This window comes from Acinonyx jubatus, chromosome F2 (genome assembly GCF_027475565.1).
Source record: "Acinonyx jubatus isolate Ajub_Pintada_27869175 chromosome F2, VMU_Ajub_asm_v1.0, whole genome shotgun sequence".
In the NCBI taxonomy this organism is placed as follows: domain Eukaryota; kingdom Metazoa; phylum Chordata; class Mammalia; order Carnivora; family Felidae; genus Acinonyx; species Acinonyx jubatus.
Window position 1 is genome coordinate 11051425 of NC_069394.1, and position 22554 is coordinate 11073978.

General features: G+C 48.8%; 1 protein-coding gene across 3 annotated transcripts in view; it reads left to right on the forward strand.

The window, feature by feature from the left end:
• ASAP1 (ArfGAP with SH3 domain, ankyrin repeat and PH domain 1) overlaps positions 1-22554 on the forward strand; it is a 340823-nt gene that overhangs the window by 17830 nt on the left and 300439 nt on the right. For all 3 annotated transcript variants that reach the window (XM_053208331.1, XM_053208336.1, XM_053208335.1), the window contains exon 2: positions 16558-16643. In XM_053208331.1, coding sequence (XP_053064306.1) covers positions 16585-16643 — 59 coding nt within the window. In that variant the 5' untranslated portion in view covers positions 16558-16584. The remainder of the gene's footprint in view (positions 1-16557; positions 16644-22554) is intronic.

The window sequence follows — 22554 nt, forward strand, 5'->3', positions numbered from 1 at the left end:
TCCAGGCTCGGAGCCGTCAGCCCAGAGCCCGACGCGGGGCTCGAACTCACGGACCGCGAGATCGTGACCTGAGCTGAAGTCGGACGCCCAACCGACTGAGCCACCCAGGCGCCCCTATGCAGTGTTTCTTTAATCAGAACGTCATAAATTAAACAGAAAGTGGCGTGGGTATGGGCTGTAAGAACTGTTATGGACATAAGCCAGTTGGTGACTTCGTTCTATTTAATACTGTACTTTTACATAGACTTGACTTCGCCCTCAACCTTGACCTCAAGCTCCTTGCTTAACCTTGAGGGCCTCGATTGCCTCAGCAGCAAGTGTGGAAGGTGATGCAGGTGGGTATTGAGGTCATTTCCAGCTCTGACTTTATTATAATAAAGGAGGGGCGCCTGGGTGGCTCAGTCGGTTGGTTAAACGGCTGGCTCCCTTTTGAGGTCAGCTCAGTTCATGATCTTGTAGTTCGTGGGATCGAGCCCCTGGTCTGGCTACGTGCTGACTGTGTAGAGCCTGCTTGGGATTCACTCTCTCCCTCTCTTCTCTGCTCCTCTCCCCTGTCCTCTCAAAATAAATAAACTTAAAAAAAAAAAAAAAAGAAAGAAAGAATCAACTGTGAAGAAACAAGGCTTCAGCCTGCCTGCTGACCTGCCTGAGGTCCTGGAATAAGCAGGTGACAACTGGATCTGAACCCAGCACCTGTGCCTTCAAGCCTCTGGCTCTTTCCCTGGCTCAGGCCCCTTTGCGGGCGGTAAACCAGGATGAGCCATGACCACTGTGGGGCACAGAGCCTACCTCAGCGTGCTGTTTGCCATTGATCTTTGGGAGAGAGTTTTGGGGAAGGAGGAAGGAAGAAGATGATGGAAGTGTCTGGACTTGTAAAGACAATGAAGTGACGCTTAGCAGAGGGAGCTGAGGGGGCGGAGCAGAGGAGCCCAAGGTAAGTGAGAAGGCGGAGGGCAGGAGCCAGGAAATACCGTATGGTCAAATCTAGACGCTGCCTTTGTATCCAGGAGTTCGGAAGCCAGACCCCATCTGGAAAGTGCTAGAGCAGATCGTCTTAACTGTTCTGTGGAGTCATATAGTTGTCCACTCCTGAACTCCTATAAGGCCGTCTCCGATGGTCCAACTCTGTGTTCCTTCAGTGTCATTTTTCACCCTTCTCCTTCCTCCGCCCCCTTCTCCTCGTCTACCTCCCTCTCCTCCCTCCTCCCCCCTGCAGCTTCTGTGGGAGATGTGTCCATACCCCTCACCCTCCCTCCCCGTGTCAGGCCCCCACGCCTTTGCTCAGGTGGGGCCCTCTGCCTTGAGTGCCCGTGACATCGGTCCATTCCATGAGCCCCTTCTCCTGAACCTGAGTGTCTCCCCTTCCAGGAAGCCATTCTGACCAGCCTGATTCCCAGGAGAATTGATCATCTTGTCTGTACAGACTTTTGTCAAGGCATCTGAAACATTTTAATGCCTGGTTTTGTTTACACCTCTGTCTCCCTTACTGTTTTGTGGCTTCCGGAGAGCAGATACTGTTCTGCTGTTACTGTATTTGGTACCCACAGGATCTAGTGTAGGATCTGGCTCAGTTCAGTTGAAGATGTTTTTTTTTTTCTTTTTTGATAAATTAATGAAACCTTGGACAGTTCAATTCAATAGACACTTACTTCACATCAAGGGGACTGGGATGGTGTATTGGTATTAGCAGCAGTAAGACATTGATTGCCACAGAGGGAGAGTCATAATTTGGTATTAAAAGGAACGAATGACATTATCCTTTCAGCCCCATCTAATGTTCTAGATACATTTTATACACTTTTTTTTAAAAAACTTTTTAATGTTTATTTTTGAGAGGGCAGGGGAAGGGCAGAGAGAGAGAGAGAGAGAGAGAGAGGGAGACCCAGAATCCGAAGCAGGCTCCAGGCTCTGAGCTGTCAGCACAGAGCCTGATGGGGGGCTCGAACTCACGAGCTGTGAGATCATGACCTGAGCTGAAGTCGGATGCTTAACTGACTGAGCCCCGCAGGGGCCCCCATTTTATATACTTTTTTTTTAAATTTTTTTAACGCTTATTTATTTTTGAGACAGAGAGAGACAGAGCATGAACTGGGGAGGGTGAGAGAGAGGGAGACACAGAATCCGAAACAGGCTCCAGGCTCTGAGCTGTCAGCACAGAGCCCGACGCGGGGCTCGAACTCACGGACCGCGAGATCATGACCTGAGCCGAAGTCGGCGGCTTAACGGACTGAGCCACCCAGGCGCCCCTATATACTTTTATTAAGTTAATGTCCCAGTAATCCTGAACCAACCCAGTGATGTTGGTATTATTAGCTCTGTTTTGCAGATGAGGAAATTAAGACTCAGAGAAGCTTAGACACATGCCCGCAGCCACCCAGCTGTGACGTGGTTGAGTGGGTCGGCCAGTTAGGAAGCTTCCTGAAGCATAGAACAAGGTGGGCTTAATTGAAACAAGAAAGTACATTGACTCATATAATTGTAAGTCCACAAGGTGGCGGTGGTGCAGGGGGGAGGGAGGGGTGGCCAGTCCTTCTCCCCACAAGACACACACAGTCCCCTTGAATTAAGATAATTCAAGGAGAATTTCATAAACGATTTTTTAATTGAGATAAAGCTGACATGAAATTAATTATTAACCATTTTAAAGAATGTAATTCAGTGGCATTTAGTACATTCGCCATGTTGTTCCATCATCATGTCATCATCCAAAAGGAGACCCTGTACCCATTAAATAGTCACTCCCCATCTCCGCCCCCCCCCCCCCCCCCCAAACCCTTGGCAACCATTGTTTTCTGTCTCTCTGGAATTAGCTGTTTGGGATGTCGCATATAGAGGTATCCTTCTGCGTCTGGCTTCTTACACTTAGCATGATGTGAAGTTCGTTCATGTAGCATATTGCAGTACTCTGTTCCTTGTTATGGCTAAATAATGTTTCACTGTACGGATAGATCATAGTAGTTTATGCGTCCATCCATTGAGAGACATTTGGGTTGTTCCCACCCCTGGCTATTGTAAATAGTGCCGCTGTGAACCTTCATGTTCAAGTAGTTGTTGGAAAAGCTGTTTTTAATTCTTTGGGGTATATGTCTAGGGGTGGAATTGAGTCGTCGGGTGACTCTAGGTTTAACCTTGTGAGGACCTGCCAAACTTTTCCAAAGTGGCCGAATCATTTTACATCCCTATCAGCAGTGAATGAGAGTTCTGATTTCTCTACCTCCTAAGACTTGTTATTTTATGTTTTGTGTTTGCTTTTTATTATGGCTGAGCCAGTGGGTACATTAATGGTACGTTAATGTGGTTTCAGTTTGCTTTTCCCTAATGACAGATGCTTTTGAGCATCTATTCCTATGCTTGTGGGCCACATAAAGGGATCTTTAAGAAGGCGTGAGCAGGTGGATGCCTGGGTGGCTCAGTCGGTTAAGCGTCCAACTCCTGATTTAGGCTCAGGTCATGATCCCAAGGTTCGTGAGTTCCAGCCCCATGTCAGGCTCCGTGCTGACAGGGTGGAGCCTGTTTGGAATTCTCTCCCTCTCTCTGCCCCTCCCCTGCTCTCTCTCTCTTTCTGTCAAAATAAATAAGCTTAAGAAAAGAAAAAGTCCTGAGCAGGTGTAGCGAGGCTCCAGGGGTAGTGTAGTGCCTAGGGCAGGTGGCCTTGGGACTCCTGTGGGATGCCTGGCTTGAGAGATGGGGAGAGAACCCTAACTGGAGCCTGGGGACAGCGAGGGCAATGGGGAGAGGGCCTGACCAGAGCTGAGGCTTGGGTTTAGGGGGGTAGCCAGTTCACGGTGACCCCCAGAGAGGCAGTGGGGTGGGAGGGACTACGCCCAGCCCCTGCTCTGGTCTCCAGCTGGGGCTCCCTGTTGGCTAAAACCATCCTGCAGCCAGAGGGGTACGGAACCCTTACATTAGTCCCTAGAAGTCCATTTTGGGTGCAGTGGGGGAGAGTGGAATGTGAGGGGCATGTGGTGAAGTAGGATCCAGAATTCGCTTCTATTCCAGAAACTCCGGCTCCCGTTTCCTGGAGTTCTTTGAGTCTGTTCTTCGCATGTGGGTTTCTCCCCAAGGCTGGTCGTGAGACCGGCCGCAGCTGTTTTGAGCTTCGTCTGTACTGTAACATCCAGAGGAAGAGACAAAACACCTTTTCCAAGACCTCTTCCAGATGATCAAGAAAGAGCTTTCCCAGAAACCTCCAGCTTCAGGTCTCATTGACCCCACTTGGGTCCCCTACCCCTTCAAACTAATAACTAGCAAATTGCTGGGATGGTTTTAAATCAGTTGGGCCCACGTGTGCGGGAACATGTGCTGCTGGAGAGAAGGGGAATCCCAAATGAATGCAGGAAGGAGGAAGGTACTGGGTAGAAACCCTCAGGGCCCTTTCTGGGGAATTCCTTGGAATGTGACTGACTAAAGCCCTCGCTCTGTCTGCTTTGCCGCTAACTAGGCCAGAGGCCAGAACAGAAGCACAAACCAAGGCCTCCTGGAAGCATGAACTTAATGTGGGGCTGATGGGGCCAGGCAGCAGCCGTTTGTAGCTGGTGCTGGCATGCTCACGCCCCCTCGGGAGGGTCTCCTGGCCCCCATCGTCCCTCCTGTGGCCCACCTCCATAATAACCATTCCAGGGAGCGAGGCCTGACTCCATCAGAGCCAGAGGCCTGAGTCCAACCAGAAGTTGGGGAAATGGGGCCTTTTTGCAGATTTCGCCACAAAAGGCAGAATTTAAAAAACCCACCTGGGGGCGCCTGGGTGGCTCAGTCGGTTAAATGTCCGACTCTTGATTTCAGCTCAGGTCATGACCTCACGGTTACTGCTTTCGAGCCCCGCAGGGGGCTGTGCACTGACAGCGTGGAGCCTGCTTGGGATTCTCTGTCTCTCCTTTCTCTGGCCCTCCCCTGCTCACGCTTTCTCTCTCTCTCTCAAAATAAATAAACTTAATTAAAAAAAAAAAAACAACCCACCTATTGTGTGATTCCACTTACATGAAATACCCAGAGCAGGCAAATCTGTAGACAGAAGTCACACACGGCCAGGAGCGGGCCGAGGGTAGAATAGGCAACACCTGCTGATGGATATGGGGTTTCTTTTGGGGGGGGTGGAGTTTAGGTCGCATGACTGTTTCCCTAGCATGTAAAAGGAATCCCCCGTTTCCCATTTTGACCACTCATACAGAAGTCTTTCTGATGTTTCCTTGTGTGTGTGTGTGTTTAAGTTTATTTTAAAGGGAGAGAGCGTAAGCAGGGGCGGGGCAGAGAGGAAGGGGGACAGGGGATCTAAAGCAGGCTGTGCCCTGACAGCAGTGAGCCCCATGCGGGGCTTGAACTCACAAACCATGAGGTCATACATTGAGCTGAAGTCTGACGCTTGCCCTTCCACACCACCCCCCACCCCGGTTGTTTTATCTCATTTTGGACGGCTATTCAGTCAATAGGTATTTACTAAGCACCTGTAAAGCATGGTGCATCATCATGTCAAGTGACTTTTTGGTTTTTTTTTTGGTCATGTCAGGTGATTCTGTTATTGTGTTCAGGCTTCCCCACAAACTACCTCTGCCTTCGGGAATGAGATGAAACTTATGAGTCAGGCTCCTCTCTGTAGCCTCACCTGTGCTTCCTTTGTTCTGCCAGACCGTCCTCTCCCTCCTTCAAAGCCATCTTCTTCCAGTAAGCCTTCCTTGATTGAACCTGCCCCTCTGTAACCATTCAGCCGATAGTGCTGTGTGCCTGCTCCTCCTCAAGCCCCTTAACCAGGAGGCCTTACAAATCAAGACCAAAGATTTAGAGGAAGGTAAGTCATGGTCCCCGTCCTGGAGGAACTTCTAGTACTGAGTGTGGTCATGGAGCAAAGTTAGCCTTTGTAAGTACGTGCAGGTTTTAAGTATGTTCTTGCAGTTCTGTTTGTGTGGCATTTTGTTCTTATTTTCTAGTCTTGGGTAAACTTACGGAGATTGTAAGTCACTAGAGAGAAAGTGTCGGCCCATCAAAAAGTATTTATTGTGTTATTATGCAATGCCCATTATTCATCCAACAGATACATCATTCATTTGTCCTTGAGGGCTAGAAATTGGAACCCTTGTGCACTATTGGTAGGATCATAAAATGTTTTCTGTGGAAAACAGTCTGCTGGTTCTTCAGAGATTGAAAATGGAATTGCTGTACGATCCGCCAATTCCAAGACTAGGCATAAGAATTATGCCTAGAATCCAAAAGAATTAAGAGCAGGATCCCAAAGAGATATTTGCACACCCATACTTACTATTCAAAACAGCCAAGAGGTGGGAGCCACCCAAATGTTCATCCGTGGATGAGTAGTGGCACCCACACAATGGAAATCAGCCAGCCTGAAAAAGAAAGGAACTTTGGACACCTGCTACACCACGGATGAACCTGGAGGACATTATGCTAAGTGAGATAAGCCAGTTACAAAAAGGATAATGCTGTACGATTCTGCTTACGTGACGTGTCTAAAGTGGCCAAACTCCTAGAGACGGAAAGTGGAATGGTGGCTGCCGGGGGCTGGGGGAAGGAGACATGGGAATTGTTGTCTAATGGGGATAGAGTTTCAGATTTGCAAGATGAAAAATTCCTGGAGATCTGTTGTACAACAATGATTAAGTGGATATACTTAACACTACTGAACTGTACAGTTAAAAGTAGTTAAGCTGGTAAATTCTGTGTTATGTAGGTTTTTAAAAAAATGTTTATTTTTGAGAGAGAGAGCATGAGCAGGGGAGGAGCAGAGAGAGAGAGGGACAGAGGGTCCGAAGCGGGCTCTGCACTGACAGCAGAGAGCCCGGCATGGAGCTCGAACTCAACGAACCATGAGATCATGATCTTGGCGGTTCGTGAGTTTGAGCCCCGCATGGGGCTCTGTGCTGACGGCTCGGAGCCTGGAGCCTGCTTCAGATTCTGGGTCTCCCTCTCTCCCTGCCCCTCCCCATGCTCACACTCTGTCTCTCTCTCAAAAATAAACAAACATTAAAAGAAGCAAAAAAGTCTCTCTTCCTGTTCTTTTTTTTCCCCGTCTCGTTCCCCCATTCCTCCCCCAGAACCTGATGCTCCTCCCCCTCCCACCCCATGCAGCCACTCTGTGTCCTGTCATCTGAATCGTTTCTGTGCTTTGCACCCACGTCCGTTTTCACAGGTGCTAACAACTGTTGATTGACTTTTTTGCCTTACACAGCAGGAAGGTGCCCAGCTTGGGTTGGCATGTGATGGCATCTGTTGAACTGTTGTAGGAGTGAACGAATGAATGGCAGAATGGAAGGTAGAGTCGAATATTTATTTCACACTTTTCCAGTATAATGGGCAGTCATCGGATCTTGTCACCTGTGGACTGACAAGTGAGGAATTCACTTCCTTTACCTAGTAGACGTGCAGTTATGCATGGAGTCTGAGCCACACACAGATGGGAGGCTGAGGGCTGGAACCTCACGCAGGGGCAGGCGCACCCGGCTGGATTCTTCGGATAGTCTGAAGATTATTCAGGCCGCTCATTCCTCAGATTTACCGCCTTCCGAGGACGGTTCTGGGCTTTCCATTAGATGAGATCTGACCAGGTCTTAGATATACTTTCTCTCCTTTGATTCTGAGATACCCTCGGTTGTGACACACATCCCTCGACATCATCTTGGGGTCGGAGGAGACAGAACCTCTGCCATGTTAAGTTGTGTTAATAGTAAGACACGTGTAGGAGCGAGGGGACACTATGGCTGTCACAGGAATGGAAGGAATAAGGTGGTTACAAGGACTATTGCTAAATTGGGTGCTGGGTGGTTGATGCTCATAGGACCTCCTCAGGGGAGTCAGGAGTGCACTTGCACGTGGGTAGGGAGGCTGGTCTAACCAGCTTGTCACAGGTCTTTTTTTAGTCCCCGCATGGGGGAGAAATCCATACAGTGGAGACCTCTCTCCTAAGGCTGCCACTGCTCCGAAGGGCAAGTGGGATTTAAGGGAAAGAAGAATGTTCTGGAATCAGGCAGAGCTAGATTCCACTTCCAGGCTGTGAAAATTCTAGCAAGATGCTCCTCCTGTGTTAGCCTCAGTTCCCTTCCCTGTAAAATGGAGCCGTGACAATACCTGTCTCCTGGGGTGTTATGAAGATGAAAGAAGTTATTGCTTGTGTCGTGTCTGATGCACGTCGGAAATGCCGATATTATTAGCTATGTTATTTTTTCAGTTTTTGTGTAATCTCTTGCCTGCGCTGTAAGCTGGGGACCACAGTGACAGCTGTGCTTCTCACTACTCGGGGCTGCGGGGAGATTCAGCGCAACTGGAGGTGGCAGAAGGTCTGGTGCCCACACAGGGCCTGCGTGGTACCTAGTGAGCACTTAGCAATGGGGCTCCCGGCGGGGGAGGGGTGAATACCTTCCCTTGCAAAATCCTTTCCATCCTCGAGCTGGGTGAGGCTGGGACCCTGAGGTGCTGCTCCTGGAAGGTGACTCTCAGGCCTTGACTGTGGACAGTGGACAACAGTATGATGACTGTGTCCGCGGTGCTGGCCTTGCTGAGAGGCTGCTGAGTCAGGACTCTGGGCACCCTTTCTAGTTGTAGGCGGTTATGATGGTGGCACTTGTCCGTCCCACATCTGCTCTGCTGGCGCTCTCCACATCCTTGTCTGAGGGCCACCCCCGCGAGTATTAGTTCCCTGCCACTTCTGGCCTGCCCCTTGGCGCCTGAGAGCAAGCCCTTGGGCAGAACGTCTCAGATGTTGCTTACAGTAGGATGCACTTGGCCTTTAATGGACTTGTAAACATCAATGCAGCGTGTGTGGTCACATGATAGTCTGCTGCCACCATTTTCTAGAAGTGGCAGAAGTGACGTTTATGGGGGCGACTGAGTGGCTCAAGTCGGTTAAGCATCTGACATCGGCTTAGGTCATGATCTCAAGGTTTGTGAGTTCAAGCCTTGCATCTGCTGTCAGCACAGAGCCTGCTTCGGATTCTCTGTCTCTCTGTCTCTCTGCCCATTCCCCGCTGGTTCTATCTCAAAATAAATAAAAATAAACTTAAAAAAAAAAAAAGGAAGTGAAGTTTATTGTCCCAAGTCACACAGCAATTAGGTGGGAGCACCTGTGCTGGAACAGAAGTCTTCCTGCTCCTGAGTCTGTCTTCTCTCCCCTGCTTGAAGTCCCCCCCAGTGCTGGGCTGCCCGCAGCGTCCTGCCCCTACACAGCGTGCAGGGGTGCAGCCATCCAGACGGCTCCGTGCTCCACAGGCTCCCTGAGAGTAAACACGCAGTTGTTTGAAAAGACCTTGATCGCACTCTTAAGACAGCTGGTAGCACAACAAAACCCCAGCACCCACACATTCCATGCTTGCTGTTCTTCCCGGGGGACCCTGAAGGCAGTGTGTCCTTTGGTTTAGGCACAGGCTGAGGTCAGCCTGCTTTTGCCAGGGTGGGGAGTGGGTCATGTGGCAAGTGAGTGAGCCTAGCGGGCCGCCCAGTGCTTCCAAGGGGACTTAGTGGTTCTCTCCTTGGCTCACTGAAGCTGTGTGTCTGGTGTTCATTTATTTTCAGATTGACAGAGTTTTCGGGATGCAACTTTTTAAACTGGTGAGGATTGTTACTTATTGTGATGTGTAGGCTCCCATGGCACCCAGTACTTTGCCTTTTTCTCATCACACCTGGGGTTATTTGATTAATGTGTCATTCTCTTAAACAAGGGCTCTAAGCAGAGACCATGGCTGTTGCTAACCGTCATTATCTCCTTGACATTTAGCGTAACACCTGTTTTTTCAGTAAATGAGTAGATGAGTGGATGGATGCATTTCTCCAATGGATGAGTGTCATTACAGGAAGCTCTGGCCAGTGGGAAAGAGTATCCGGTAGGCACCTAATAACATGTGTGAGGCAGGTGCTGTGACATTGTGTGAGACTGCTTAGGAGCGGTCATAGCATCTCTTGCTTCTGTCCCTGTCCCACCCGCCCCCGACTGGACGGTGAGCCCAGCCAGCCCCGACTTGGCCTCCTCACTTACATAGGATGTAAGATCCCTGGTCACAGTCATCATGAATTTATAATCCAACAAGACAGTGATTCTATCTAGTCTTTTGGATCGTGGGTCCTTCACTGACCTCTTCTTTGGAGAGGAGAGACCCAAGCCATCTCTGATTGTTGTCTTAGCCAGCAAGTGAGGCAGAGGGAGGGCGTCCAGGCTAAGGTTCGTAGATGTTAGCACCTCAGTCTTTCTTGGCTTTCTTGGGGGTGGACTTCCATAGAGTCTCATCTGCTTCCTTCTGTATCATACTTGATTGGATAGTCCTGGGCAGAGAGAGTCATTAGGAGCGGCCCATCCCAACCACTGGCTGGCAGGCAGTGGGAGGACAGATGAAGAGAAACAGCAGAGTCCATAGTTACATGGCATTGGTATGGAATGCCCATGGCCGACTCAAGACGACCTCAGCATTCACCAGTTCACTGTTCAACAATCGCTGGAGAAGAGGTTTGACTTACCTATTTTAAACAATCAGGAAATAATAATGGGGTATAGTCAGTCTCAATTTATACGGTTTCTGTAGCATAGTGAGGAAAACCCTGAGCTTTTGAGGTCAAGCCATTCCAGGTTTGAATCCTGAATCGGCCACCTCCAAGTAGCCGTGTGACCACATGTTACCTAACTTCTGTGAGCCTCAGTTTTCTTGTCTGTAAAATGCAGACGATCTCAGTTCCTTGCAGGATTAGGGTGAGGATTGAGTGAGGGGCCAACGTGCTGTGCCGGGAGGGGTCTGGCGCGTAGAAAGTGCCCAGTAGGGGTCACTGTTGCTGCTATTACCTGCTGTGAGAGTTCAAGATGGCTGGATTGTTGAGGAAGGCTCTTGGAAGAGAGGGAATTTCAAATGGGACTGGACAAATTGGGCTTCCAATAGATAAGAGGAAGATTGACATAAATAATATGTATTCAGGCTATTTTCTCTAGCTCCTTGATTTTCTAACTTACAACTTCCACAGACCAGGAAAGACTCACATCAGTAAATAGGCAAAGTGTTTGCCATGATGTTATGGGAAAAAAAGACATCGTCCCAGCTGTAGCCAGCTGCGGATGACTCAAAGTTCATCATATCCTCTCTAAAAGGATGCACATCCCAACATCCGTGAAGTCGCTTCTGTTGAATAAAACTCAACACCCGATTTGGGGCCTGGCCGTAAAGAGGGGTTTATGTACCAAGTGACACGCGGGAATCGCTGTCCCGAATGACATACCGTAAGTCACAGGATAGAATTTCAATAGAAGAAGCAGAAACACGGGTGGATAAAAGACGTGATGCTCGCTGGCGATGAATTCTGGTTCACGCCCTCAATCTCCTGTCACTGGTGGCCGCGGGAAATGAGAGGTTGTAAAGAAGGGCATGGGGTTGGTACCACACGTTCGCTTACTCTGACATGTAAGTATTGAGCGCCTATTTACAGGTGCTGTGTGTCTCCTCCTTGTATCTTCGAGCCCAACCCGGAAGGCACTGCAGGCCAGTGCGGATTTCCCTGGAAGGCTTCCTACCCTCAGCCTCAGGTCACACCCTGGCTGTGCGGGGCCAAGAGGTGGGAGTTGTGCCGAAATGCTCCAGTTCCCCTACCCCAGCATGGTGGTCTTGTGCCGTGTTCTCCACCTGTGTCACAGGGGCCCCCGTGGGACTGAGCTCCAGGTGCCTGAGCGGGAACCTGCATAGCTTTGGACAAGTTCCTTAACCTCTGAGTTTCACCTTCTTGTAGGCTGGCCGTAAGGATCAAGTGAGACCGTAATATCACTACCACCACTGTTCGTTCCTATTTATTCACCAGATGCTGGGAACTGAGCATTTTGCTCAGTGCTTTAACTGCGTTTCCTCACTGATTCTCATGGCGACTGTATGACATAGGGACTTTAATGACCCCGATTTTAAAAGGAAACCATCGGGGCACCTGGGTGGCTCAGTCAGTCAGTCAAGTGTCCGACTTCAGTTCAGGTCACTATCTCACGGTTTGTGGGTTCGAGCCCCGTGTCGGGCTCTGTGCTGCCAGTGTAGAGCCTGCTTGGGATTCTCTCTCTCCCTCTCTCTCTCTGCCCCTCCCCTCCTCAAACATAAATAAATAAACGTTTTAAAATAAATAAATAAATAAGTAAGTAAGTAAAAGAAAACTGTAGTATGAGAAGTTAAGTAACTCTTCAAAGAGCCATATTCTGGATTCTAACACAGATGCATTTGTTTTAAGGGCCAACTTTTAATAATAAGCGAAGCTGTTACAGTATAGCATCCAGCAAAGAAGCTGCTGCTATTTATTATTATTATTATTATTATTATTATTAGCAAATGCCTAGCAAATACTAGGCTCTGTCTATTCATTGAATTATAAAATAATGAATAAATGAATGTGTATTGCTTGACATCATGAACTCTCTTTTGCCCTCAGCTCTGACTTCAGGCAGTAAGAACAGTCTCGGGCACATAGTAGGTACAAAAGCAGATAGTTGTTGAATGACTGGTGGAATGAACGAACGCACAGGGGAATTTTTTAAAATTACTGGTAGTTCCCTGGTTCCCAGGAAATCGTTAGTTGAAAGGCATTGTTTCATTCTTACAAAAACCAATCCCAGAAAGGAAATAGCCTTAAAGTGCCAACAGTATTTATCTCTCGGTGTTAGGATGACACCAGATTTTACTTTTGTGCCTTAGTATTTTTCGTGATGGACCTGGATTACTTTTACCAATAGAAAACATCTCTGTTTGAGAAGCAAACGAAACAGCCTCAGAACGTAAACAGGTCTAAAAGCCGCGTGGGCCAGATACTGACCTACACGCAGCTGCTAACCTGCCCTGAGTGGTTTCCAAGTGGGGGCAGCAGGATGTCAGCTGACTGGGGGGCCACACCTCACACAGCTCTGTCACACGCCATCTCTCTGGAGTTTCACACCAGCCTAGCGACGTGGGCTGGGTGCGGACTAGTGGCCTCGTGTCACAGACAAGGGGCCTGAGAGCCACAGAGGCTCACTGACCAGGATGAGGCTCCGCTCGGGTAGAGCTGGACTGGAATTTGGGGAGATTGGACTTGAAGCCCAGTGGCCACCGGCTGTAGCCCAGCAGCCTCTCCTGAAGACCCATCGAAGGACATGGGACAAGAGTGGAGGTGGGTCGGTGGACCGAGGGCTCATGTGGTGTGTCTTTGAGCATCTGTGAGACCCTTTTGGGGAAGAGAAGCCTGGCTTGGACTTTTCGAGTCTGAAAACCTGGGTTGGAATCCCAGTTCTGCCATACACTGTTGGACACATCATTTCACATCTCGGAGCCTCAACTTTCTCACCTGTAAAGGTGGCCCAGTGCTGTCTACCTTCCAGGATTCTTGTGAGGGTCACATTGGCACCAAGTAGGTGTTCTGTAAGTAGGTATTCTTTGCCGGTCGCCTCTGCTGTCCATGTGCATGGCCTTCATTTTTTCCAACCCGTGTTGATACTTGACCGGGTCCATCAATTAGCATTTCCATTTGTATTAGTCGGTTTAAAAAAACCCCAGCAACTCAGAACTGCAGCGACTGGCTTGACAACAGATCTTCGTATTCAAGCTCGTGGCTCTGTGACTTGTCTGACCTAGGCCGGGCTCAGCTGGCTCAGGGTGGTCTTCTGGTTGGGTTCAGATCTGCTCTGCGTGTTACCAATCTGGGGTCCAGACTGAGAGGTAGTAGCTAACGGCGTCTGGGGAGATGTAGTCCTCCCACGGCACATGACAGGGGTGTAGGAGGCATGGACCTGGGACCACACACTCCCTGCCACTTGCATCCATCCACATGCCATTGCTTAAATAAGGCCGCGGTCCAGTCCAGGGTCCGGTGGGGAGGAGGAATAAACACCACCGGCCCTAGTGGGAAGTGGTACAAAGTCACATGACCAAGGGCACACATGTGTAACAGATTCAGGGTGGGAATGAAGAAGTAGGAGCAGTGACTCAGTCGTACAGTGTTGCAGCCTCCACACTCGGGGGTGGGGGGGGGTAGCGAGGAAAGCCAAGGAACAGCAGGTTGAGGACCGGGCTGGGAGGGAGACTGACGACTCATGCAAGTAACAGGGCCTGAGTTGTGTGCAGTGAGGTTGGGATTGGGAGGGGAGTAGTCCACGAAGGTCTCCGATTCGGAGGAAAAGCAGGTTATTTCCTCTTACTCGTATACCACTCTGTTTTGGGAACTATAGCTTTCGTAGTAGGTTTTGAAATCGGGAAATAGGAGTCCTCCAACATTGCCCTTCTTTTTAAGGATCGCTTTGGCCTTCCCGAACACATGGCATTTCGGGTAAGACTGGTAGTTCTCCATCCAACTTAAATGTCTAATTCAAGGTTCAGGAAGATTCAGTCAATCATTATTGGCATTTTAGCTTGAAGGAAGTGGCTTGATCATTTATTCCACAAATATCTATTAATATTGTGGTGAGCACTGTGTAATTGGTGCTGGGGACACATCGATGAGGAAATCCTAACACACTCTTTTTTTTTTTTTTTCATTCTTTTAAAATGTTTATTATTTCTTTTTCTTTTTTTTTTAAATTTTTATATGAAATTTATTACCAAATTGGCTTCCATGCAATGTTTATTTATTTTTGAGAGAGAGACAGAGTGTGAGCGGGCAGGTAGAGAGAGAGGGAGACACAGAATCCGAAGCAGGCTCCAGGCTCTGAGCTGTCAGCCCAGGGCCTGATGCGGGGCTTGAACCCACGAACCGTGAGATTACGACCCATGCCGAAGTCGGACGCTTAACCAACTGAGCCACCCAGGCGTCCCCCTGCCCCCGCCAACACACTCTTTATGCTCATATAGCTTATAATTGAATCCAATCAACAGATGTTAGTCAGTATTCACACTAATGAATGCATAATTATGAATGAAAACTGAAATATATTCATTCCATGATCTAATCTGGAGGAGCAAGAAGAATTTCCCTGAAGAAGTAAGGTTTCAGGAAGTACAGGAGTTAACGAGGCAATGATGGTAAGTGAGGAAGCCTTGCAGGCAGAGGGAGTAGCATGAGCAAAAGACCTGAAACGGAAGGACCTTGGCACGTCCCAGAATCTGAAAGAAGATTTCTCTATAGCAGTGAGTTTGAGCGGACAAGATGAGGCCAGAGAGACGGACGAGAGGGAGCCCATGTTACATGATTTCGGTTTTATCCTAAAGCACTAAGGAACCATTGAAGAATGTTAAGCTGGGGTGGAGAGCTGGGGGGTGATGTAATCAGACTGGTGTTTAAAATTTTTCATTCTGCTCCTCTGTCAATCATGAGGCATAGAGCTTATTTGGATCTGGATTTTAAAAAACAATTGTTTGAAATAACCATTTTGACATTTATGGGACTATTAGAAATCTGAAAATTGGGTATTTGGTGAGGACAAGGAATTAAATAATTTGTTTTAGGTGTGGCGATGGTATTTCAATGATATTTGTGTAAAAGACCTGGTCTTGCAGATGCATGCTGTTCTAATTGTGACTGAAATGGTGAGATTATTTGCTTGGAAATAATAGCGTGGGGAGAGGAAGGATCGGTTGTGAGTTGATGGTGGCCGGGGCTGGGTGGTAGGTGCACGGCTGTTCAGGATATTCTCTGTTTTTGTGTCTACAAAAGTCTCTACAGTAAAAGGTTAAAAAAAAAACCCATGGAGATGATTCTGGCTTCAGTGTGGGGGGGACCAGATTGCAGGGGGAGAAGTGGGGATGAGAGGAGACCAGGAAGGAGGCAGTTGTAGGCACCCAGGTGGGAATGGTGGAGGCTTGGTCCCGGGCTGTGTTGTGAGGATGGGGAGAGAGAGAGAGAGAGAGAGAGAGAGAGAGAGAGAGAGAGAGAGAGAGAGAGAGACAGGCCGAGAGATCTTTAGGAAGTAAATGAGACAGGACTGGAGATGGATTAGGAAGACGGTGGGTCAAGAGTGTCCCCAGGTCCTGGCCCCAGTGGAGGGGCCACTCTGAGCTAGGGATCCCTGGAGAAGGACCCAGCAGGTGTCTTGGCTCATCTTGTTTTCACTCCCTACCTCTATTTCTCCTCCATTCTGCAAATATTGAAGCTGTTCCCTTACGTAACACCTTTTATCCCAGACTTCCTGTGCTCTGTGCACTCAGCAATTAAGCTTTGGTATGCATGCATTAATTAAAATCCTCTCGCAGGTTCACAGGGGCTGTCCTGAAATATGTATATTCATATGGCTGTACCTCCTCCCTGGGCTGGTTCCCTGGGCTGGGGGAACACCTCCACGTTCCCCGTGGGCACAGAGCTGCTTGGGTCTGTCTGTCGCACCTGTGAGCACGCTTTGATTTCATGTTTAGAGAAATTAATGACTTGTAAATTGCTCTCCGCTGTAGAGCTAGAAATAGAACACACGAAGGCTCCCTGAGCATTCGCACAGATCCAAGGATGGCGATACCAGCTCCAAAGTGGATCGCCGAAACAGTGGTTTGCTGGCTCTTTTCCTTCCTGTTCCTGGACGGCCACTCGGTGGTGTAGGAACATTCCTAACAAGGATGCCAGCCTCCAAATGAAATCGCGTGTTGGTCTGAGACCATGTCTTCTGCCCAGTCCCGCTGGATGACGCTTGTCCCCTTTTCTCCTGCCCCCATCCAGGTAATTTTCTGATGTGACGGCTGAGACATGAGATCTTCAGCCTCCAGGCTCTCCAGTTTTTCGTCGAGAGATTCGCTATGGAATCGGTGAGTGGCCTCAGCCCATCCTGTCTAGAGCACACAGCCTGGGAAATGTGGAGGGATTCTTGGGGCGGGGGTTGAAATGCGAAATTTGATCAAACTGCAGACGAGAATCTGACAGAGACGCGGTGGGTGTGAATATTAGTGGCAAACAAATGTGTGGCGTTTGTAAGGCGGTAGGCTTTTCAGAGTGCTTGCTGCCACATCACCTGTGTCCTTTGTGCAGAAGGAAATGTCAGGGTGGTGGTACCGGATGAAGTCAGGAATAGTAACAAGGATGACACTTGTCAGGGATAGGTGCTATTTTCAGCTGAGCGACTCTTAGAAACATCGTTCAGTCCACCCAGTAATCCCACCAGGTAGGAATTGCTACATTCATTTTACAGGTAAAGAATGTGCCCAGCTGGATTTGAAGTCAGTTTTTCCTGATTCCGGGTCTCCTGCCTTTTTCCTCTCTGCCATGTTGCCTCTTGGTGGAGGTATGATTTGCCCCCTTTTGCAGCTGGAAATACTGAGGCCTGGTGTAGGGGCATGTGACGGAATCCGAGGCATCTGGCCTCAGTGGGTGGAAGTTTGTGTTAAAGGATGATAAAAAATTAGAGTGGACAAGAAGAGGCAGAGAAGAGTCATAGAGTCTGAGAATCTTAAAGTTGCCAGGGTCACGTGACGCAGGATGGGTCTGCTGTGACTGGTGTTTCCCAGAAACCAGCTTGGTGTGGTGGAAAGAGCATGGGTGCTGGAGGGAGTGGTGGAATTCTGGCTTTGCCACCAACTTGCTGTGTGACCTCAGGCAAATCACTGACCTTCTCTGTTTTTTTCATCTCTGAAAGGGAAATCATCATATTTATGTTTTATATTTTTGCACGCAGGTTAGAAAAAACTAGACAATAACGTGACTTGCGTACAGGAGGCACATATAGAGCGTCGTAATTATTTCAATTTTTAGGATAAAAATAGTTTTTAAGTATAAGACAAGCAAAAGTGTCCTGAACGGATGAGAGAGACTGGAGGCAGGGAGACCAACCTGAGGGGCTTCATTGTGACCCCAACATGAATTGACAAGGAACTGTTCCTACCTTCCAGAGTCAATGAGGCTTTGTATGCTTATGTTCACAGTTTATCTGTTGGGGGGGATACACAAAGTCATGTTTCATTTTGTTTTGTTTTTAAGTCAAGAGTCCAACACAAAAGTGATAGTTTTGCAGGGGTCTTTTCAGGTGATATTAATTATAATTGGAAGGATTATTGAGGATTAGGTTTTGCTATGAATCCTGTAAAATCTAAATGAACATTGGCTTAAAGAAGATATTAGGTATATTTCTCCCTTACCTGAAAGTTCAGACACAAGACGTGCAGAGCCGCTATGGCAATCTGCGCGCCAGCCGGGCATTTGCTCTTTTTTCTCTGCCATGTGGGCCTTCATTCCCAAGTCACCTCATGGTCCATTGTAGCTGCTGCTGCTCAGGACATCATATCTGTCAGCAGGAAGAAGGCAAGAGAAGAAGAAAGGCAGGCTCTCTCCATTTAAGGATGCTTCTGGGTAATGCATCTGCTGCTTCTGCTTATATTCTGTTGGCTGGAATTTAGGCTCTGCACAGCTGCAAGGAAGGCTGGAAATGCAGTCTTTATTCTACGAGACCACGTGCTTGCCAAAATGGAGAGTTGCTCCTTGTACACAAAGAAGAGAACCTTAGAGGACAAACCTTTCTTTGCCAAGCAAATAGTTACGGAAAGATTGCTTTTAAGAGGAGAGGCTCGGGGGCGCCTGGGTGGCTCAGTCGGTTAAAGGTCTGACTCTTGATTTCGGCTCAGGTCACGATCTCCCGGTTTGTGAGTTCGAGCCCCTTGTCGGGTTCTGCACTCACAGTGCGGAGCCTGCTTGGAATTCTCTGTCTCCCTCTCTCTCTCTGCCCCTCCCCTGCTCTCTCACTCACTCACTCACTAAATAAATAAGTAGAAGGAAGGAAGGAAAGAAGGAAGAGTGAAAGAGACAGAGAAAGAAAGAGGAGAGGCTCTGTGGCCAGATTGCTGGTGTTTGAACCCTGGATCCATGGATCCCTGGATCCATAGCTAACGTGACCTTGGGAAAGCCACTTAACCTTTCAGGGCTTCAGTGAAATGATACTTTGTGCATCTTTCTAAGGGTGGCTTCGAGCATTAGAGGAGTTAAGGTAGAGCACTTGGAACAGTGCCTGGAACGTCCGTAATTGCTGTCGAAGCGTTAGCTATTCCTGCTCCTGTCGCTTCTGCTGTTAACACTACGGCTTCTGTTACTGCCATTACTCCTCTCCTGTTACCACCACTGCTTTCACAGTCACTGATCCTGCTGCTCCTACTGTTGCAACCCCCTGTCCTGACTCCCTCTCCTGTTACTTCTGCTGCCCTGGCTGCTGCTGGTACCGTGGCCATCACTAACTACTTCCACGACTTTGAGCGTTAGCACTGTACCTCTGTGGTTGGCCAGGCACCGCACCCACGTTCTAAGCACAGCGTGGCCAGTCTCGTTTTCCCAACGTGAAGCAAAGAGTCAGCAAGGATAGGTAACTCAGGAGGTGTCCTGCAGCTGGCAGGGGCGCGGCTTACCCCTGGGTGGTGAGGGTAGCGGCGGGAAGGGAGCCCGAGGCCTGCTCCTGAGGTTCCGCGGATGTTCCGTTTCCCCGCCTTGGGTGCTGGTGACACAAGTGTAAAAATTCCTTCGATGGCACACCTATGACACAGGTAATGAAAAAAAATTTTTTTTAATGTGATTGTTTATTTTAGAGAGAGAGCAGGGGAGGGACAGAGAAGGACGGAGAGAGAGAATCCCAAGCAGGCTCTGTGCTGTCAGCGCAGAGCCCGATGCAGGGCCTGAACCCACGAACCGTGGGATTGTGACCTGAGCCGAAACCGAGAGTCGGACGCTTAACCGACGGAGCCACCCAGGCGCCCCTGTGACACAAATAATTATATGTATTTATGTTATACTTCAACAGAAGCACATCATGGGGCACACAGAGCACGAGCGAAACCCACACCTGCCTGGTTGGCTCTCTTAACTGTAAGCTGCTACCTTTGTTTCTTCTTGTTCGTGTGTTGGCTCTTTTTTATGATGTGCGCCTCTACTGCTTATTGTCTAGGTGCCAGGGGCCTGGGCCAGAGCGCTTGGGGATACGAAGGAGCAAGCAGCAGGCATGGCCAGTTCTCGTGGGGCTTTCTGTTCAGAAGCAAAGCAAAGGGCTAAATGCCATACAGATCAACTGCCCCAGGGTTAGGCTCCGCGTGCGACCCCCCTGGGGCCACAGGAGGGCTTGCAAACTAGTCCAGCCACACACAGGGTCTGTGTCTGCTAAGATAACGTAGGTGTCCCCCTCAACCGCCTCCTTCGACAGGCAGGAGAGATCCAGCATCTGGGGGTGAGCCGATCACGTGAGGGCGACCTCCGGTAACAGAAAGCTGGTTCCTCCCTTGCGTGTTAACCACCACTGAGAAGGGGTCAGCTCTGCTTTTTTTGTGTTTGTCACTGTGACGATTGCTATGCTACACTTGGTGTCCGTGGAGCAGAGGAGAGTCGGAGCTGGGAGTTCAGGAGACAAGAACGGGGATCCCACAGGAGCAGAGATTCTCTACATGCATTGAGGCCTAAGTCCAGCGACCTCATACTTGGTCTGGTGGGTTATTAATGTGAACGCATGTGTGAACGAATGGCTGAAATCGCACCTCGCCACGGTGTTATTGCCACTCCTGGGAAAGCTCAGGTCCGGGGGAGTGAAGAGTAACATGGTTCCTTTTTCTCACCCCACATACCACCAGGAGAGCCGTTGGAAGCAGAACTGAATTCTGAGCCAGCAGTAGAAATCAGGGTTTTCCTCTGGATGTGGAAAGTAACCAGCCGAAACTTGAGACCCTCTGTTAGGAGGTTTACCAAGCCCCAGAGAAACCTTCGTGACCTCCCCCACCCCCGCCTGCCTTTGCTTCTCCAAAGGGTCAAGGCAGACGCCCTGTTGTTATCATGCTGCCAGCTGTCAACCCAAATTGAATTTCCCTGAGCCTGGTTGATGTCCCTTTTTGGCCACAGGGCAGGGGTCAGGAATGAAGGCTGTGCATGGACGGGAAATGTGTCCCTCGGGCTGAACGCAGAAGCGTTGACCTCTCAACTCTGAGCTGCATTTCTAACATTGTTGGGAGGGTTGGAAAGCCTTACGATTTCTGGATGTGAAAGAAAAAGAAATGTGTTTTGGAAAAAACCACATTCGAGTTCCACTGTGAAAGCCCTTTCAGTATCATTGAGGCTGCTCACAAGTCACCGGGTTATTGCATGGCATTGGCCATTCCTTGGTTACATACCTAAAGGGAAGGAGGTTTCACCTGGATGAGGGTTTGGGAAATTGTGTTTCTCATCTGGATGGTCTCCCTCCCTCTCTTCACCCCCCACCCCAGTTCAAATATATTAAGCAGCTACTGTGTGCCAGGCCCCCTGATGAATCCCTGGGAAACAGACGAATAAGATCCCCTGCAAAGCCTCCCTGAGCTTCTCATTCATTCACTTAAAAAAAATTCATTCTGCCATGTTTATTGAGCACCTAATTTGCTCTGGTCTCTTGTCAAGATTAAAGATACAGTTCCTTCTCCGACCGTGTTTGTACTTTATTAGTTTCTTCACTTGCTCACTCAAACTCATTGTCAGCACCCTACTACGTGCCAGGGAGTTGGCTTCAGTTCCTGGGACCCCGAGATGAACAAAATACCGCTTCTGTCTTGCTAGAGCTGGAAGGCCAGGCAGTGTTGAATTCATCTCTAGGGCTGCTCTAACAACATACTCCAAACTTGGTGATTAAGACAAGAGAAGTTTATTGTATTGCAAAAAAAAAAAAAAAAAAAAGAAAAAGAAAGAAATTTATGGACACCGATCACCTTGGAATAAGGGCCTGCCCTACTCAGGTGTGACCTCATCTTAATTTATGTCTTAATTGCATCTGCAAAGACCGAGTTTTTAAGTAAACTCACATTCATGGATACAGGCTCCAGGACATCAACATTTGGAGGGGGGGTGGGGTACACAATTCAGCATGTCTCAATTATATACAATGATGCAAAGCCCCTACCAGAGCCTCTGGAGTAAGTGTGATCATCTTCCCCTTCCTTCCTTCACTTTCTCTCTGCATCTAGAAGATACGCACCCTCGAGGTCAGAGGCTGTGGCTCTGAGCGAGCGATTCTGGATTTTGTGCCAGGGAAGTGAAGCGGACATTTTCATGGCGCACTTACAGAGAGCGTCTGGTGTGGTCCGAGTGATGGGCAGGGCTCTTTCCTGCCACTGTCATTTGTTTTTGTTTCTTGGGTCGGTTGATTGAGGGTGTCATGGGGACGCCTGCCTTGACCGGAAGGCCTGGCTTGGTGGGTAGAACTGTGGCCTCCTATCCTGGTTCAGCTCTTGCTGGTTTTGTGAACCTGGGTGCATTTGTTCACCTTTCTCTGTTTCAGGCAGCCTGTCTGTACCTCACCCTAGGGGTCTTGTGAGGACCAGGGGGGATCGGATCTATAAAGCGTTCACAAGAGCACCTGGCCCATCGTAGCTATTTGGTGCTCATTGGTGAGGACTGTGCCAAGGAATATGACCCATCCAGGAGAGACGGCTTGCCCAGCTCATTCTCACATTCCCCTCGATGGAGACTTTTGTTCAGTACTTACTTATTAAAAAAATTTTCTTCAAAAAAAAATTTTTTTTTCATGTTTATTTATGTATTTTGAGAGAGAGAAAAAGCTCAAGTAGGGAAGGGGCAGAGAGAGGAAGAGAAAGAGAAAAAGAGAAAGAGTGAGAGAAAGAGAAAGAGAAAGAGAAAATCTCAAGCAGGCTCCACACTGTCAGAGCAGAGCCTGACTCAGGACTCAAACTTATAAGCTGTGAGATCTTGACCTGAGCCGAAATCAAGAGTCAGGAG